Source organism: Alligator mississippiensis, chromosome 5 (assembly GCF_030867095.1).
Source record: "Alligator mississippiensis isolate rAllMis1 chromosome 5, rAllMis1, whole genome shotgun sequence".
Taxonomy (NCBI): Eukaryota; Metazoa; Chordata; order Crocodylia; family Alligatoridae; genus Alligator; species Alligator mississippiensis.
The window spans coordinates 100,779,938-100,799,638 of NC_081828.1; the positions used below are offsets into that span (position 1 = coordinate 100,779,938).

The 19,701-nt window shown below is 44.3% G+C and overlaps 1 protein-coding gene across 5 annotated transcripts in view; it reads right to left on the minus strand.

The window, feature by feature from the left end:
• Positions 1-19,701, minus strand: part of MYO10 (myosin X) — a 325,103-nt gene that overhangs the window by 87,901 nt on the left and 217,501 nt on the right. For all 5 annotated transcript variants that reach the window (XM_059728622.1, XM_059728626.1, XM_059728625.1 and 2 more), the window contains 2 exons: positions 954-1,078; positions 712-826 (listed from right to left, as the gene is read on the minus strand). In XM_059728622.1, the coding sequence (XP_059584605.1) occupies positions 712-826; positions 954-1,078 (240 nt within the window). The remainder of the gene's footprint in view (positions 1-711; positions 827-953; positions 1,079-19,701) is intronic.

Sequence of the window (19,701 nt, forward strand, 5' to 3'; positions counted from 1 at the left end):
CTTGGGACTGACCTTTTTTTGTGTTGTAACCCCATCAATATATGCTTCTAAAAACAAGAAATATCCGGGGGTTTGGAAGCTTGTGAACTAACGATATTCTTTTTGGGGGCTGTTATTTTTGCTTTTTTTTAACTGATTTCCCTTTTTTCTGGATTAAAGATGACAGAGGCAAAGGCTAGCTGCCTGTTCATAGACAAGCCCACTTTCAAGGCAAGTGATACCAAAGGAGTTAACAGCACCTCACAAAAGGAGCTTTAGAGCTGAAAAGGCAACTAGTGTTTAGATCCTGATTCTGCCATCTATAAACATGCTGGTGTTTCTGCACTGGAGTTGGGGCACAGCAAAATATAACTCCATCTGACCTGAACCCTTTAACCTGCTGCTATAAATGCTTAGGCACCAAGAGTTACTTGGGAAAACAGGGCCATTAAACTAAAGGAGCAGTCACTTCAGTCAAGTGACTTGCATGGGGAAGTGGCTGTGGAATCAGTGCTAGATTTTGAATTCATTTTGGGTAAGGACCAATTCTCCCCATGATGTGCATCAAACAGTGCACAGCACAATGGGGCTGCTCAGCTCTGCCAGAATGTAGGTAAGAAAGTACAATCACAGCTACAGCAGTGCAGCTGAAAAGTACTACAGTACAGTCTTAAGTTTGAATGAGCAACAGCCACAGTGTTAGAAGATCATTCTCCAGTCAAATGATTTTACCTTATTTTTCCCAAGCTGCCACTCTGTGCTTGTGCTGTCATACAAATGGAGAAGGATAGCACATTTCCCATTTAAATCTTCAGGCAGGGTCAAGTTTCTCATTAGGACCTTATACCTGATGAGAAAAAGATATTATTACTGAACTTTACAATGCAGATATTAACTCTACTTTATTTTTACTTTTTTGTTAGAGATCCACGAGCTGTGTTTAAAATCATACAATTGCCCCAAACCACATTTACCTTTTATAAAAATCCTGAAAGGGTCTCCTTACTGGAAAGCCTGCCCTTCGTATCCTCACTGTTTCCAGCATCCCAGAATAACACAGTTGGTTCAGCACCACAGTCTGATCAAACTGGTCAGGCATCTAGAACAAGGAGAGTTTTAAACAAAATAAAAAGTAAGTTTCTTTATATCAACAGCTGTTAATGCAGCCACTGCAGAATTTGTTTCACAAGACCTTGGGAAAATAAGCAGAGAATATTTGGATATAAATCCAAATTAAGGGACTGAATCACAGGTTGGTCCACACCTAAAATACATTATGCTGGCTACACAGTTTCTAAGGATGTGGGCATTTTAACACACAAAAATATTTCTTCAGGATGAAGCAACCTAAAAGGGCAAATACACAACGTAATCTCCATATTTAGAGCATTACATCCCCAGTTTAACTTCAGCAGCCATCCCTTTCCACTTCATTTCTGTTTACCAACCAGGTTTTGCTCTCAAATAAAGAAACAAGGAAAAGGATCACAGGAGATCCAAGTCAATAGACGTGAGTTTGTAAGAAAAAAAAATGAAGCTCTAATTTACATTCCTTGGAGATAATCAATTCTGCTCTGCCAGGCATCTCTGATACAAACCTGGCAGGTTAAGACCAGTTAGAGCAGGAAGAGGAGGAGGAAGAGGGTTATGTGAAAAAAAAGAAACCTGTAAGAACAGCAAATATTTCATTTCCTATTTCAAGTTTCAAAGATAAATTTGCTAATGGCCCCTCCCCTCCCATATTAGTCATGTGCATTCACCATTAATGCCAAGGAGCAGGCTGCTTCTTTTAATCTGTGTACAAGGAAGAAGGTATTTGTCAGACATTCATCTGCAAAATTGGTTTCCTTTGGCTTACACTTAAGGAATTTTAAAAGGAAAAGAGAGGCATCTGAAACAGCAGACACACAAATACTCTGAAGTGGAACGTCAGTGGTGCACCTTGTTGAAAAGGCAGAATTACCCCAAACTGGCTACCTTTTGTTATGCTTGGGGATGATGTCTAACTTTTCACCTAATGCTACAGTGAATTGGTAAAAAGCTTAAACTCTTGCAACTATCATGTAAAGACACTAAAGACTGGGCAAGATCTTCAGCTGATAAACACTGTTGGCCTGAACTAACAAAGCACGTAAGACAGGGGTGGGCAATTATTTTGGGAGGAGGGCTGCTTACTGAGTTTTGGCAAGCCATCAAGGGCCATATGACAGGCAGCCAGGGGCACATAAATATTACTTTTCTAAATTTGTTAGGGGCCCCGCGGGCCAGATACAATGGCCTGGTGGGCCACATCTGGCCTGTGGGCCGCATTTTGACCACCCCTGACATAAGAACACAATTTCCTTGAGACCCACAGCAATCAGTGGAACTACTGACCTGCATATTAGTGGAAGCACCTGTTTTGCAGGGGCAGGACCAGAGTGCTCAGCCCATTTTGTGACTAACCCAGAGGGCAGGATCCATCACAGGTTTGGTTTATACAGGACCTGATCCGGCTACTGCTGATTTCATTGGGAACTGAATCCAGCCCTCATGCAATACTGGTTCAAAGTCCTTTTTCCATTACTTAAAATAGCACATTTCAATTACACCTCTATATACTTGCTCATCAATCGTACTGTACATAAAGCTATGCCACTTGTCACAAGTAACCTTAAGAAAAGCCACCCTCAAAAACACATTTAGACCTTCCCAGCTTTGTGTCATTACGCACCTGCAGCAGCTGCAAAGAAAACTAACTGCAGCATAAAAGAAGAAAAACCCCTCTGCCAGTAACAAACCAGATTTATTACTTCATATTGTATATTCAGCAGGTATTTTAAAAAGTAACCAAAAGTGTACAGAAGGGCACTTAAAAATACGAGTGTACTAGTTTCAGCTCCCCTTTCGGAAAACAGCAAACCAAATGAAAAAAAAAATAAAATTTGTGTGTCATTAACCTCTGCATTTTATTTCCCCCCACATTAATATTTTCAAGTTTGGCCCTAAGGGGCAGCAAAAAGCCCTGAACCGAACTGCTCAGCTCTACCAAGTCGTTCTATAAAGTTCGGTAGCACTCACCATTGTACTGGCTCCGTGAGCTCATTTCAAACTCCTCTTTGGCAGAGAGGCCAAAATTCATGTGGAAAACAACTGCCACACTGACCTTTTCCCCTCAGCTAACGACACTGAACAAAAATGAACACCATTCCTGTGTTTTAAAAAGTGCTTGGTCACCATAGCAACCCCTCCCATTCTCAGGATAATTAGAGTGGTGTGGCTGCAGGATCTGATAAGGCTAGAGGGATAACAGTGGGCCAGTGAGAAATTCAGCCACTAAAACCAGCAGTGACTACGAATCCCACTCCAGAGATTGCACCTCTGTGCTCTAACCCTCTGGTCACTCCAAGCACCGTATTGAAGATTATTTTCTGTTATCAATAAAATGATTTACAGGCAGTCCTCAACTCACAACGTTTTGAGTTATAAACGTTGTAAGTGCGAAACGTTGTAAATTGACACCCTGTTTCAACTTTACAATGCCAGTTTCGACTTTACAATGCTTGATCTAATGCGACGCCATACCAGCGAACAAGTTTGCTGCATTGCTTATGTCCCTGGAGAACATCTGTCCAAACTTCCTTGGACACTTTCTTTAAGAAAGCAAACAAGACTCCAGAAAAACCTGCAGCCAAGACTCCTGAGAAGGCTCCAGTCAAGAACCCTTCAAAAAGTCCAGCAAAGTCAAGTCCTTCCAAATCAATATGAGTGCTATTTACAATATAAATACATTAATGTAGCTATATTACTCATCTATAATTGATTGAGTACAAAATTCTGGGGTCTTTTTGGTAAAAATAGGGTATCGGGCCTTGGTTCAGGAACCAATCCCCGATTTATAACATTGTTTCCTATGAGAAAATTGGTTCCGAGTTACAACGTTTCAACTTAAGATGTGGTTTTCAGGAACCAGTTGTGTGGTAAGTCCGAGGACTGCCTGTATTCTCTCCTGTGTTTTTAAACCTAAAGCTCTAGGGAGTCAAAGGATTCACCTGTAAATGAATGACACAGACACCCCTGCATGGTGTTTTTGTGGCTCATTTTTGTAACTGTATTCAACACGCTTGAATTTCCACTTTCCTCTGAGCCCACACAGTAAGCACCGGTATGCATCTGGTATATAGTGCCCGAGGACAAGATACATGTCAATGGCAGCCATGATACCAGTACTCTCCTGGACTGCAATTACCAAGTGCTCTTGACACAGTGGAATAGTTTTATATCATGGACAAACACTGTCTGTGGTCCACGAATCACTTTTGGGCTAGCCTAACAAAATCCTAATTACAATGTATGAGCATAAGCACAATAATTTGCTTGCCTTCCCTGCATCAGAATAACTGATAGTTGGGGAGAGGGGAGGCAACTGGAGTGGGGCTAGGGGTGGGGATGGGGTAGGAGGTCACCAAGCTGGGTATTTTATTCCCCTCTCAAACTAATGTTTTGCTTTGGAGAAACACGCTGCTTTATAGCTGCTTTGAATCATGGGCCTTAGTACCAGCTAACTGCAATCCTGCCAGACCCAGACAGTTGAAAATCAGGAATCAGGACATGTGACTGATTTGGAAAAAGTCTCATTATACACCTTCTGAATTTCCTTTTGGATTTTGAGCCTTTAGGGATGAAGTAATATTTTGATGGTATTTTCCTGCAAATGTACAGGCTAACAGCTCTTGTTTATTTGCTTGCTTGCTTTCCTGAAGACCGTGATTGTCAGGTAATCACCTGACTTCAAAGGCCCATGTTGTAAGAGAAACAGTAAACACCTAGAAGTACTCAAAGAACCTTGCCTGCCAAACACCATGAAAGGTCACAACACTGCACTCCACTGAATTAGGCAACTAAACTCCTCTCATCTCTTGTGCATGTGCCTTCCCTATATGGTCTTTTCAATGTTTTTTAAAATCACACATTGATATGTGACATTACTTAGAAGCAAGGCCAAGTTAGGCCCTGGTGTAATTTCCCCTTCCAAGAACAGTTATACCAGCAGCAAAATTTGGCACTCTAGCATTTCAGCCTTTAACAAATTTAATTATTACTGCAAGGGCTTCCAGCATTATGCACGGCTTGTTTCTTCTATGCATTTTAAATAGCCATCTCCTGCTGGGTGACATGTGTCCAGCACATGGTAGCAGATATAGGTTTCACACTACCTGAGCCTGTAGAGACAGTGAACTGGCTTGTCCACAGAAAGACTGAGTGGTTACTCTGCTCTCAGAAGCATTTCTCCCTTCCCTTGAAGCATCAAAATTGGCTCAGACACCACAAACTGATCTTGGGGGTACATGCCTGCAGACAGTCAGAAAGGTTGTCAGAACATAAGGTGTTTGAACATGTCCCCATTTCACAGCTAGAACTGAGACAACTACAAAAAAATGCTTGTTCATTCCTAGGCCTAGTACCCCAGCACTCAGCATATATACAGAGAAGGACCGTTTTAAGAGCCCTCTTAAGCTAGGCCACTTTATCTGGCCCATGGGGCCCATAAAAAATTTAAAAAATATTTATCTGCTCCTGGCTGCCTGTCAAAGATGACAGGAGCCAGGGGAAGTAGGACCCAGGGGGAGCTGCAGCAGGATTGGGCAGCCCAGCCCCGCCCCACCCCCAGCCATTTCCCTGCCCCAGCACCACCTGGCTCCAGGGCCATGCCGGTAAAGGGGGGAGGGAAAGAGAGAGAGTGTGTGTAGGGAAGGGCAGACTCTGTGGGGGTGGGCTGTGTGTGTGTTCGTAGGGCGAGTCCCACACGCACACCCGATACACATGCACCTACATGCCTCCTCGCACTGCCATACACACAGACCCCACACTCATACCCCCTCACACACCCCAGCCACCCTCTCTCTCACACACACAGCCCTCTGCAAACCCCATACCTACCCACACCCCATATATCCACACTGTCCCAGGGGAGCCGGGGCAACAGAGGAACCCCAGGTCAACAGAGAACCCCACTTACCTCCTGTAGAGCCGGAAGAGCCGGACGAGGGACGCACGGCAAAAACACCGGTGCGGGTGATCAGCCACGCATATATATAGCTGCGGCTAAGCAGCGGGGGCAGAGGACGCTGCCCGGAAGATATAAAAAGCGGCCCCGATGAGGCGGCAGGGCAGCTGATGCAAGGAGGCTGGAGGGAGAGCCCTCATTCAGAGGGAATCAGCCGCCGCACCCAGCAGCGTGGAAAGCCAGGGGCGGAGCTACCAGAGGCTCCGAGAGAGTTGGCAGTGAGGCCAACAGCAGAGATGGTGAGAAAGCCGGCTGCATAGCCGGCAGCAAAACCGGCAGGGAAACTGGCAGCGACGGTGACACCAGAGCCGGCCAGGAAGCCGCGTATAGCGCCAACAGCGGGACCAGCTGGAGAGCCTGCAGCACCGTCGGCCGCAGAGGTGGCGGTGAAGGTACGCGCAACACTGACAGGGAAAACAGCAGCTACACCAGCAGCAGAGCCAGCGGCAGCATCCACGGAGGATCTGTAGAAGAGGTAACAGCGGGGCGGGCCCAACGGGGCCTCGTCGGGCTGCGATAAAGAACGGACAGAGACCCGAAGCAGGGCCAGATAGTGGACCCTCGCGGCCCCAGCGGCCTTGGGAAGAGGCGGGAATTAGACACCCCAGCAGGGGAGCTGTCTGGGCGGTGGGGTCTGAGCCTAGGGTGAACCACTTGGCCTAGAGGCCAGAGGCATCCTTGTGGGACGCTGGGTCCATTAGCTTAGGAACCCTGGTTAGCCTGGTGGTGGGGTAGGCACATACCGTCACAGGGTGGTTAGATTAGAGCGTTAGGGAGCAGTAGTGGAAGGACCAGGCCAACGGTCCTCGTGAGCCATACACCGGGCCTCAAGACCCAGACGCACGGCGGACAAGCTGTAGGCAGGAGCGGGGAGAAGCCGAAGACACCAAAGGGGCCTGAAGACCGATAGCCTAAGGGGGCGAGTGGCTGGGGTGTAGGGGAGGCTGTAGGGGAAGTTGGAGCCCCGAGAGTTTCTGCCAGGAGACGCGATGACCCTGGAAGCTGCCTCGAGGGGGAACCCCCCACTGAGGTACCTTCCCAAGTCATGGCAGGCGAGTTAAGGGGACCCCCTGACATCAGCAGGGGTAGCCTATGGGGTCCACCCGCAAGCCCAGGGCAGACACCATCTCTAGTCCAGGCGAAGGCTGCGCGGGAGCACCTCCTGGAACGAAGGCGGGCACACACACAAATACCCACATGTTCTCTCACCCCACACCCCGACAGATACCCACCCCCTCCCCCACAAACCTATACGCACCCCCCACTATATACAAGAGTAAAACTTCAGCTATTATGTACAATTACCTCTATGTACACTGCACAAACACATAAACCAAGGCAAAAATATTTTTTGACATCAAATTAATGAATGTTTTAGATGTTCACTTTTTAGAATATAATTTGGTATTTTTCTGGTTCTGAGATAGCAAACCCCCTTGCTGAAAGGAGTACTTGGGGAGCGGGGGGGATGGACTTCTGGTAGCACAGGTCAGGAGTAAGGGGGCAGGACTGCCCATGTGGCCCTCAACAGCTTGCCTAAACTGGATAAATGGCCCTCCGCCTGAAATAACTGCCTGCCCCTGTTCTAGTTAATCATACATGTATTGATAGGATCACAACCTAAACACTGTTTAAACACCATTATTAAAACGAAACACTTTTGAGACAGAGGGTAGCAACCAACTAGTAGCCTGCACTCCAGCTACGAGAACTCTGAGGTCTACTGGAAACAGAGTTAAACTTGTGTGACATCTACCTGCTTTGTCAAAGGACAGCCATTAGTTGTAGTCAGAACCTTTCTCCATCAGCACTCATCTAAGTCTGAAGTAAATTAACACAAACTTCAGAAGAGTTACTTACAGAACAGCTCTAGAAAAATGAGAGGCCAGAGTTTGACCTCAGAGTCCAATATTGAGATAAATATCTTTTATTTCTGCTTCTTTAAAATGGACTTATTTTATAAAAACACATATACAGAGAGTGGGTTGTGAAGAATAATTTTAAAAGGCCAGAACCACAACTGACCTCTTGTAGAACATCCTAGTAAATGTACACTGTATTCTTTGCAGTAAAAAGGAATTAAAACAAGACTATCTTAAAATATTAACACTGTACTTAGAAACGTAAGAGTTGCTGTACTTAGAAACGTAAGAGTTATATACAAGCCGTCATTCTATTATATAACTCAAGCTGTTTCTTCCCCAATCCAAGGAAGGGTGCTTTGTGCCCAAGAGCTTGTCCAACATCTCTCCTAACTAGATGGTTTGTCTAAATAAACGATATCACAAAACAAACAAACAAAATAAGAAACAAACCCCTCCACCCCTCGCTGATGTCACAACCCAATGATTTTAGTGCCTCGGCACGATGGAATTTTCCCGCCACATGAGAGTCTCTGTGCACAGCATAAGTTTTCTGCTGCAACAGAAAACTCTGGTGCAAGAGAGTTCCCGCCATTCGCATGCAAATTTGTGTCCCACTATTGGCCAGTTCGAAATTATTCCTACATGGCGGCTAACGATTGGCTTACTGGCCATATAAAATTCTGTGCGACTTCCGCCCAAATCGGAGAACTTTGAGCACGCTGCAGAGTGCCTTTGAAGATTCTTGACTTGTGGCTGAGCTGATCAATAGCCTGATCACCTATTGATTCTTCTCCCCGTCGCCGAGCACAATCCTTTGACGTACCCTTTCCCTGCCGGCCTGACTCGTGTACAGATTCGCTGGCCTGAGCCTTGCCAGCTGGAGCAACTCGTGTAGTTGTTTAAGTGACCAGAGCACCTGCATCGTGACTACTAGCAGCGTAAGTAAAGCTTTTTGCAACCAATATGCTTTGTCTGCCTCTCCATTCACCAGCCCGCCCAACGACCGAGTAATTTCTAAATCACCTCAAGTCAGCTCTGGCCGTCTGAGACAGCTGAATGCTTTCAAAGCCTTTTATTGGGATATGAATAACTTTAAATTGAGTCAATTTCCAAGAAAAATCTCAATTTTTTTTCAGGTTCTGAACCTGACTCTGTACCACGGTGTTTTCTGTTATTTTTTGAAATAGGCAGAGTGATTCTTTCCCTTGTTGATGTGTACAGGTCTATCCAAACAAAAGGGAAAAAGGACTTCACTATCTAGGAAAAGTGTGAAAAGCACCTGGGACAAAGTGCTGTTGCGTGTACACAACAAATGAAGCAGGGGATTGGGGGAGATGGGAGTGGGAAGGGGGGAAACAAGCAAAAAAGGTTTTTCCTTTATTTCATTTCTGTATATCTTGAGTGTTGAGCACATTAAAAAAAAAAATCAACCTTCTAACTGAATTTTTTAAAGCACATTTTCCCTTTTACCTGACTCTCTTTAAGGTGCTGCATATAAGAACCTCTACTGGAGTGTTTCTGCCCTGGGGCCTACTGTTGCTCAAGTGCAAATGGACAATGAGAAGGTGAAGCTGAAACTATATGGCCCCTCACTCATTACTGCTGACAAGAACTGCTGTGGGTCAGTCTTACAGAGAGGATCACGTGTACTGCAGTAACCAAAATCTGACTGAATTGTATTGCTTCCTGTTTACATTAGTTGAAGAGTGACACAATCTTGTCTAACTCTCAATTAAGGGATGGAGACAGACTGAACCTGGAATCTTCCTCATTTGAATGGCTGCACGTCAGAACTGTCCTATTTGATGAAGGGTTCTGTTCTTGTTATTTTCTTCTGTAGCACAACAGACTATTTATCATTTTGTGGTGTCTGCAGGTCTCCAATACATTTATGCCCAAAGGCACTAAAGCCAGTGCTTTAATATGCCCCAGAATCTAGGCAGGCAAGACTCCAGCTCCTTAAGCTGCTAAATTCCTTCTCTGATCTGCCCTATGCCTCCCAAAGTGTAAAGCCTATGCCAAAGACTATAATCAGGAGAGGCCCTTGGGGCAGACATTCATCACCTTCATGTATTTTTCATTATGAATTAATTCCTTAGGATTATAGCCTGGTTTGGGATGGCACGGGATGTGCAATCAACACAAAATAAATACCTTAAACCAAGCCTCAAAAGAAAAGTGCATATATCAAAAGATGCTGTTTTCTAACTTTGCAAATCTTTGATTAAGCCCCACCTAAAACAGTATGCGTCACTTTTGCTTCCTTTTTGTCAGATAATTATGACTGCCCTAGGAAGTACATCCTCTCCACCTAAGCCAGGCTAAAGGAACAAACTGATTTTGGGCAGGTAGAAAAAAAACTTTGTGGGACATAGTGGTGGTAGCTCAGCAGCAGCAAGTTCCCAGTAAAGGGAAAAAAAAAAAAATTATATATATATTTGCACTGTAACAGGCAAAAAAAAAGCAGCATGCGAAAGAGACTGATTAGTCCAGCAAAATAAAGAGTACAAATGAGTCTAAGAGGCAGTCGGACACAAGTACTGAGAGAGAAGAGATCAAAGAACTTATGGGAAGGGATAGAGCAAGATATATATAAAAATAAAAAGAGCTCATTTCCTGCCCACTGATTCTTTATGCTCAAGACAAGGAAACCTCAGCAAGGATTTTATCTGGAGGGAAAACATGTAATTAAAAAGATTAATTAAAAAGATTTAAAAGTTTTTCATTTTACAGTGGGTTTGATATTATTTTTGAAGACCCAAGACATGCTCATTTCTGTTCAAAGATAAGATAATTGTGCTCCACAGAGGAACTTCTCAAATTGAGCTTTTGCAGACTGATCCCAGATGGGCTCTTCTGAGATACCTCTGTTTACTAAGCTCCACAGATCAACAGTCATGCTTCATATTCTATATATTTTCAACGAGTAGGAAAAAATGCAACTCCAAACATGTAGTACAGATACTTTCTCATTAAAAGTATTTGCATATCTAGCACACTGTTGTTACATATCATCTTAAATCATAGAATCACAGAGAAGTGGGGCTGGAAGGGACCTTCAGAGGTCATCTAATTCTGCCCCCCTACCAGAGACAGGATCTATACAAAACCACTGTCTAAACTATTAGCAAAACTACATAGTCAACCCTAACACAACCACAAAATATAACACCCTAACCTGCCACAGGTAAATCAGGAGATCACAGAGGTCAAAGTCCTGTTGCTGCAAGGCTGTTAAAATATGCTCAAGACATGTCTGTTTTACTCCACAACCTCCATGCACTATATCCAGGATCTAGTTCAAGTGCCTGAGGTGGGTGAAAGATGAATCTAAATGGGTCGGAAGTAGACAAGTGTGCTGCAAAGCCAATGTAGCTCAATGGATGGTGCAACCGGCTGGGAATCAGAAATCCTGGCCCTACTTCTAGCTTTGCTGGCAAGTATCTGTGTTGCCTTGGGCAAGCCAGTTCACCTCCCTGACCCCCAGTTCCCAGCCCCACCTCTAGCTGGTCTGGTTTATTTTGTAAACTCTGTCTCCTGGTGTTTGCCCAGTGGGGCTCTAACTTTAGCCAGTGGCCTATTTAAACAACAATGCTGGGCAACTACGCCAGCCCCACGGGGCCTTAAAAAACTAGAAGGCCCAAGTCCTTCCTTTCCTCAGGCCATCCACAATCCTGAAGCCTGACCTTGCCCCCTTTGTGCAGAAGATCCATGTTATTTTAAAATTCATGCCCCTGGAGGTTATATTACCAAGACAAGCAGCATAGGTTCCAGCCCTGTTGTGCACCGGTGCAGCATCTGCATCTTAGGGGTTTGTAAGAGTGTTGCTACCTTGCTGCAAATTTCCCTTACAGACAGACTTTAAGGCAGGTGTGTCCAACCTTTTTGAATGTGAGGCCGGATCACGAACTTTTTATCACCCAGTGGGCCGGCGAGCCATATTCAAAGATGTCAGAGGAAGTTGTATCATATCAGGAAGTGATGTCACATGACCTTTGACACCAATGAAGTTGCAGGGGTTGACATGGTGCTGGCTGACATGGCATGCATGCTCGGGTTGACATGGTGCTTCAGGAGCCGCTTGGCTACAACCAGGTTGACCTGGTGCTGAGAAGCCGCGGGGCCAGGCTGGGGTTAACCTGGGGCCCCCGCCCAGCCTGCCAGTGCCATGCCTGGTTTGACATGGTGCTGCAGGACCCGCCTGGGCAGAACTGGGTCGGCCAGGAAAAGCAGCATGCAGCTGAAGCTGGCTTCCCATGTGCTGCTAGGAACGGGAGGAGGCCAGCCAGGTCTGCACCGGCCAGCAGAAGCGGCGGCGGAGCTAAGTGCCATTCGGGACTGACTGGTGCAGGCTTGTCCTGTCCCAAGCGTCACACAGCTCCACCGCTGCTTCTGCTGGCCAGTGCAGACCCGGCCAGGCTCTTCCTCCCGTCCCCAGCAGCACATGAGAAGCAGCCCCCTTGGGACCTTGCGCGCAGGTGGCTCGGCCCGAGCTGCAGTGCCCGGGGGGAGACTGGCCCGGGGAGCAGGCGCTGCCTTGCTGTGGGGCAGGGCAGGGCAGGGCAGGGCAGGGCAGGGCAGGGCAGGGCAGGGCAGCGGGGCTGGCTTGAAGCGGGTGGGTGAGGAGGCAGGCACGGACCGGCAGTGCCAGCAGCCACTGCTTGCCCTCCCGCATGGGGCCGCTCCTTCAGTCCCTGGGGGGGTAAGTAGCTCCCCTCCCCTTGCTGCCGGCTGAGGCCCGTGGGCTGGCCCTTCCTGCCTCACCGCGGCCCCGCCGCTGCCGCAGCCATGGCTCCGCACCGCCGTGGCTCTGCACTCCGTGGCAGCGGTTCTGCACTCCACATCGCTGCTGCCGCCCCGTGCTCTGCTGCCAGATAAAATGGCTTGGAGGGCTGCATGTTGGACAAGCCTGCTTTAAGGGATGAAATCTGATGATTCTTACCAGTCCTTCTGGCACTGCATTTTACACAGGGTTTATTTTCAGACGGGAATGCAGAATAAGCTAAGAAACCAAGTACATTTAGAGAGTCAGTAGAGAAACTTGGAGGACCAAATGCTATTTACCCTTGAGCCCATCCTTGGCAGTGGTGGCAGCCTTCACGCTCTACTGACTTCAAGAACAAACACATTCAAGGCTAGAACTTAAACAAATAGAAAGAATATGGAAAACCTCTCTGCTCTTCTCCAGCAGGTAGCTACAGAGCACTCCAGGCAGAACTACTATAAGTGTGGTGTGATGATCCAGTTACCTTCCCTTTTTATTGTAGGGAATGAGTGTGACTGGGAACATGTGGGTGTACGAAAGAGTGAGGAAATAAAAATGTACCCTAGGAGTACTGGGCAGATATTAAAAATGCACATGTTATCACCAAGGGACCACAATGGTAGATCAGGGAATACCTGGATAAATGAGAAATATGGATGATTAGCGCTGGAAAAAAAAATTGTATGCAGATGTGTCCACTTCTCCTGACCCCCAACCTTAAAAAAGCTTTAAAATAACAGTAACTTTGCTGGCAGGTATCTATCAAGGTTAAGACAACAATATAGACAGAGGGTGTATGAATACGGAATTGACAGTTGTATGCAAAACATACTGCTCCAAATTCCAGGCCAGGTTTCACTGTACTTGATAATAAATCCCTCGGCCCCTTTGCAAAACCTCTAACATGTCCAAACATGTAAGCACCACACTGGCTGACCGTAAGCCATTACAAATTACTTCTAACCAAGTACCCTATTAACTGGTCTTGTACTGAATTCAAATCACTGAATGTTATCCATATGACTTCACTCCTATTTATTCAACTTGAATATTTCAGGGACTGTGTACCCAAACATTACTGTCACCTAAACTGGGAGATATAAATTCACAATTCATTAGCTGCTTTGTTGTAACTGCCCATGGGCACACAGAACATGTAAGATAGCTTGTCCTTCCATGAAAGGAAGACAGGGTAGGCATTTACAACTGGGTAAGAACACGTATATGGCTAGTTAGTACAAAGTAGCTAATGAATGCAGATGAACCTGCACCCTCACAGTAACTTGTTTGTGTGCATGTACTCCATGACAAAGGATGGACATCAGGATTTTGGTGACTCCATACCATGGCTCTTTCTTAAGCCTCTTATGCTTAAAATAATGCTCTAGAGGAAGTGTATTGTTTTTCCGTTCCAAAATAGTTATCACATGAGAAAACTCCACAAATAACAATGTTCTTGCATTTATCGAAGGCCTTTCATTCAACTTGCTTTACAAAGCTTTCCTGCTTGCATTTTTCTGTCTCTCACACCCACAGACTCCAAGAACATGTGAAAGGCAGCAACTGTTCAACAGTGCAACAGCTATCAAGCAATTTATTAGCATAATAACTTGTGTGGTTGCAGCACTGACAGTCTCAGCTAGGTCAGGGCCCTATTGTACAAGGCACTGAACAAATGTACACCAGTCACAGTCTGTGGTCCCCTGAAAAACCTTGCATAACCTTTATGGCAAAACTGAAATTTGGCTTTGTAATCTAAAGAAAAAATGGATCCTTCCGATAGGCTGGTTGGGTTCTCATCCTGCAATCACCAACGAAGACACACAGTTCTAGATATTTCCCTTAACTGTTATTTACATAAAGATGGCACATCAGCAGCCCTACATTGCAAGGCAATTATTCATTTCTTGAGTAGTTAAAGAGAGTCAAATCCTACCCTGAGTTACATCCATGAGGTCCTATTCCAAAGAGTACAGTCTCCAAAGTTAGCAGAGGGGAGAATATGGCCAACTGCACCTTTTGCTGGGTGACCTGTAAAACCGAAAGCTGTATTGTGTCTCCTACGATCGTAGAGGCTCTCTCATTTCTTAGCATGCCATCCCTATTCGGTAAAACATGTAAAAACGTGTAATCTCACAGATTTTAATGAGACCGATGCTCAGAGTTATGCATGAGCTTACAGGTTTTGTTGAACAGGGATCTTATTGCTTGACTACATTATTTTAAGGAACCTATTGAAATGCACAGTGAGATTCACAGCTGGTCATCTCAGAATGGAGACTGCATCTTCACCCATGTGAGATGGCCACAATTAAGAGCACTTGAAGAAAGGGGATTTAAGATTTGGAGCAGTCTTGACTGATACAAACATGGTGAAACTGACAGAAGGTGCAACTCACATCAGGGACTCCAGCTGGAACACTTCTTGGACCCTCCTTTTCCACCTGTGAATAATCTGTTGCCATTTTTTCTAAGGTCATCCTAATTAAAGTCTCCAATCCCTGCAGGCTAAACCTCAATCTGGCTTCTCTCTCTCATACCACATTGTGATGGGTCAGCAGGCTTCCCCTAAAGAAAATCAATCAGGCTGCTTGATAGTTACAGACTTACCATGAAAAAACATGCTGTGAAATACTAATTAAAAGACAGCTGTCCTTCCTGACCAGCATGGTGTCAAGATGGCCAAAATCAGAGGCACCATTGTTCAGGAAAAGGGTCAACAGCACTATGCCACATGTCTGTAACATTTACTACTCCATCTATGGAATAATGGCTGTTGTGATAACTACCAGACACACATTTGCTCTGGTTGCAGATGCACTAGTCTCAGAGGGTAAAACCCTGACCCTACCGATGTCAATGGCAAACTGCCTATTGATTCAAGGGGTGGGGGAGGGCAAGAGTTCAACCATAAGCTTGAACTTTTACAATGGCAGGTTCTTTCATTAACACTGGATTTTTTTAATTCGAGGAATGTGAGTAAGATTTTCAGTAGCTTACATAATTTAAAAAACCCAGTTCTTTTTATTGACAGGCTACAGGACAAAATCCCCATCTGTATCATATTTAAAATATGCCTTTTAGCACGTGTTGGTGCTTTGTGCACAGCCTGAGAGTAATAAATAAAACTGTACTGCAAATTCACGGCTTTCTTCCTGGTACATAATTCTTTTGCTACAACCATCCACACCAGTAACAATAAACCAAGTTGTTACATACGGTTTTACCCCAGAAGCATCAACCCTCTAGTACTTCTTCCCATAAGGGTTCTCATCAGACTTGAAAACATGAAACTATCTGCATGGCTAATCCTTAGGGGCTGTGCTATCACTACGATTGTATCTACAACATATCCTGGAACCCAACAGCATGCATCCCTTTAGACTACACTGTCACGACTCCACCATATGGAGAGCTGAAGTGATAAGGACTCCTTCAGATTTTGATCCCAGGCACAGGAAGGAGTTCAGAGGCTGCTTTTCTGATGCTCTCTACTGTCACTCAGTGGATAGGGAAGAGACAGAAGCGACAAGGAATGGAAGAATCCCACTGCCATTACTTTGGGTTGCTAGCTAGAGTAACTGGCCATTCGCCTTGCAAGAAATAGAGTAAATACCTGTTATCCAGCATGAGTGGGGAAAGGGCGGTGCTGGTTATCTAAAAATTCCGGTTATCTGAGAGTTATACTCAAGGAAGACAGTGCCATACTTGTAGTGCAAATTTTCCAAGAATTAGTGTACAATAGAATAAAGTAAAGAATAAAATAGTATACAGATAAAAATACCATAAGTCAGCCACCCCAAACGCCAGGGCAGCCTGCAGCAGCAGAAAGGGTCATGCATACTCAGATACCCTGCACGGGTATCCTCAGAACAGCGCAGCAGGCAGGAAAGCGGTGCAACGCAATGTGCGTACTCAGATACCCTTGGAGAGCCACAGCAGGCAGCAAAGTGGTGCAGCGTGGTGCCATGTGCATCCCACCACTGAAATTCTGGTTAATTAAGTACTCTGGTTAGTTAAATGCTGGATAACAGAAATTTTACTGTACGTGGCTCTGCAAAAATAAATAAATATATAAACTGTATCCCCAAGTAAAAGCAGAGAAGGTAGGAACTTCACGTCTTAATTGGTTCTCTGGTCTACTCTTAGATTATCACAGCAATATGCTGCCTCCCAGACCATATGGTTATAATTCATCTTTTCAGGATTGTAAACCGGAATGCTATCAGTGACCTGACAGACTTTCCATCCTGAGGGGTTATCATACTGAGAAGGCTAAGGATTCTCCATATTTGTTATTCAAACAACAGACTTGGAGAGGTTTAGATTTAGGGCTGACTTGATCTCTTTCCTTTCTTTTTTTCCTTAAACTATTCCAAAGCCACCGGGTGATGGAGAAAGAGCACTGCCAACTCCAAATGTGAAAGAAAATTCATCATGAGTTTGCATGCATCATGCATTCCACAAAAAAGAAAAAAAAAAGAAAATCATGAGATTGAATATTTTGCCTTCTGCTTGTGGGGTCACGTTTGCTAAGCTTTTTTCCTCAACCATGAATGCTAGGAACTTTCTTCCTTAAAACTATTTTTTGTAAAACTGAGATTGTCATGTTATACTCAACGTGTCAGTAGTCTGAGCTTTAAGACAACATCCATTATTGTGTGAGTTGCTCTAAAATTGTGTCAGTTGTACAATTCTGGAACTTTAGTGGTTGACCACTGCTTTTTTTTTTTTTTTTTTTTTTTTTTTTTACACACACAATAGGGAAATGACTCCTTTTTCTCCAATACAATTTGTCCCCATACAGAACTTCATTTAAATACTGTGTTTGTAGCCCAGGGAAAAAAACCTGTGCAACACAAACCTAAGGTAAAAGTAGGTTTGTTGCTCAGCTGGTTGTTACTCTAGCAGGTAAATGTTCCTGGTGATTCCCATTCCGGGGGGGGGGGGCAGGGAAGACACTCATTAAAAAGTCCGCCTCCTAAGAGTATTTCTACTCCTTCTTCATGTATTAAGGCAATTGTCTGAAAGTCATAAAGGGAAATTAGCCAGGTTTAGATCACAGCCAATATGTGATGTGTAAATTAGGAACACTACAAAATATTCCACTGAATGGCTTTGGGTTGCTAGGAAACCAAAGGTTAGGCAGCATTCAAAGGCCAGATTATTCCCATCCCTTGGTAAATTTATATGGCTCTATTCATTCCAGATTCTTGACTCTGTGGGTGCTGGCTGCAAAGACTCTGTGACCTGACACACACACAGAGCCTAATTGTGATTCAGATCTTGAGTCCCATGACATTGGCCCCCCTGAACTCTGATGGAAGCTAAATGCTACAACTCTCTTTTTCAAATCATGATGCCCTCTTCAGGCTAAGTGTGGAATGTGGATCATTTTCATGGTGACCAGGAGTTGTCAGGGATGCCCAATGCTCTCATTATGAGGGCTTCCAAAGGGTGACTGAAAGCTAACTTTAAGTCCTCTAACTATAGACAGCCTGAGGGAGCCTATTAAAATTTTTAAAAAAGAAAACAGACAAAGAAGACAAACCACCTTTAACTGAAGACAATGCACTGTCTATTTCTACGCATAAAAACTCAGCTTAGAGAGAACTACACTGACACTGTTATGGGATAGACACCAAAAGAGTCATGTTGTAGGGAGATGATCCATCTAAACACAACATAATGAATATGTTATCTTCTCTGCATAAAAAGACCTTCTCCTAGAGCTTACTCACTCCTTTGGTTTACTAATTAAGTGTGGGATCTTGGGTATATACTACCTCAGAGAGTCTTGTTTCACCTCTCTCTGTTCCTTTCAGTATTTTGTGTTTCTGACTTGCCTTGTGGTAAGTTCCTGCTTGTTTTTACATTAGAAATTCAAGTCTTTCAGGTCACAATGGGAAGACTCTACAGGTAACTATAGAATAAGCGTCAGAAAGCTGCTCATGCAAAATCTGAGCAACTGAGAAGGAGAGTGATTTCAATCAAGACCATCCAAAACAGTTTTTTGTCCCTTTGTTGATGTCTGTTCTATTGAAAAGGCTAACTAACAGCAATAGACTGTTGTGTTACAAACTCAACCCATCCTCCTCCTCCTCCAATTAAATTTGAGAAATGTTCCATTCCAATTCTCTATGCGACTCCAAGATAAACTTTGTCAAAAACAAGACGTCCTATTCTTTATGTTTCTAAGACAAAAACACCTTGAAAAATCCTTTAGTTGCCCTCCCTTAACCCAAATGTTTACCAACATAAAAAACCTTTAATAATTACCATCTTCTGTATAAATGCACAAAATGGTACAAACTCTCATCCTCCCATCTTTATCTATTTATCAAATCATGAGTTTGCAGAAGCTACAGAAACACAGACAAAGTCAAGTTTAGTTACTATATTAAGGTGTTCACTTCCACATCCATTATCAAGACTAGAGCAGAAAGCATCTACCAATGGCTATTACAATACAGCATCTGTGAAGCTGCAATAATTTCTTATCATCATACAGGACAACTCATGGTGTCCATAGTAGGACAACTACTGGTGACTGCTAACTTTTTAAAGGAAACTACAGCTTTCCAATTGTAGCTTTCGAACTTACAACCAATTTACAAATGTTGCCAAGTGTAACCTTTTAATGGGAACTACTAAATATCACAAATATTTTTCTAAACAAAAACTGTATGAACTACTTACATGTTTTAGTCTATCCTCAGCCTGGAATTAAGTGCTTGGCAAGCCCACTACACATTGTTATTGCATGGTTCCTTGATGTCAGTGGAAAGAGTCCCTTTGACTTCAGCAAGCACTGGATCAGGTCCTAAAATTACTTTAAATCATGTATACAGGGCTGGATGTTAAGTGGCTGCAGTCTGGCCTGGCTCTATTCATTTCCATGGAACTAAGTCTATTTACACAAGCAGATGTCATGCCCCATATGCCTTCTGATTTCTTTTGAGAGAGAATTTAATTTTTCTCCACATATTTGAATGTTGTGGCTACTCCCTTAAACAACTTTATAAAACAAACTTGTAGGCCCAAAT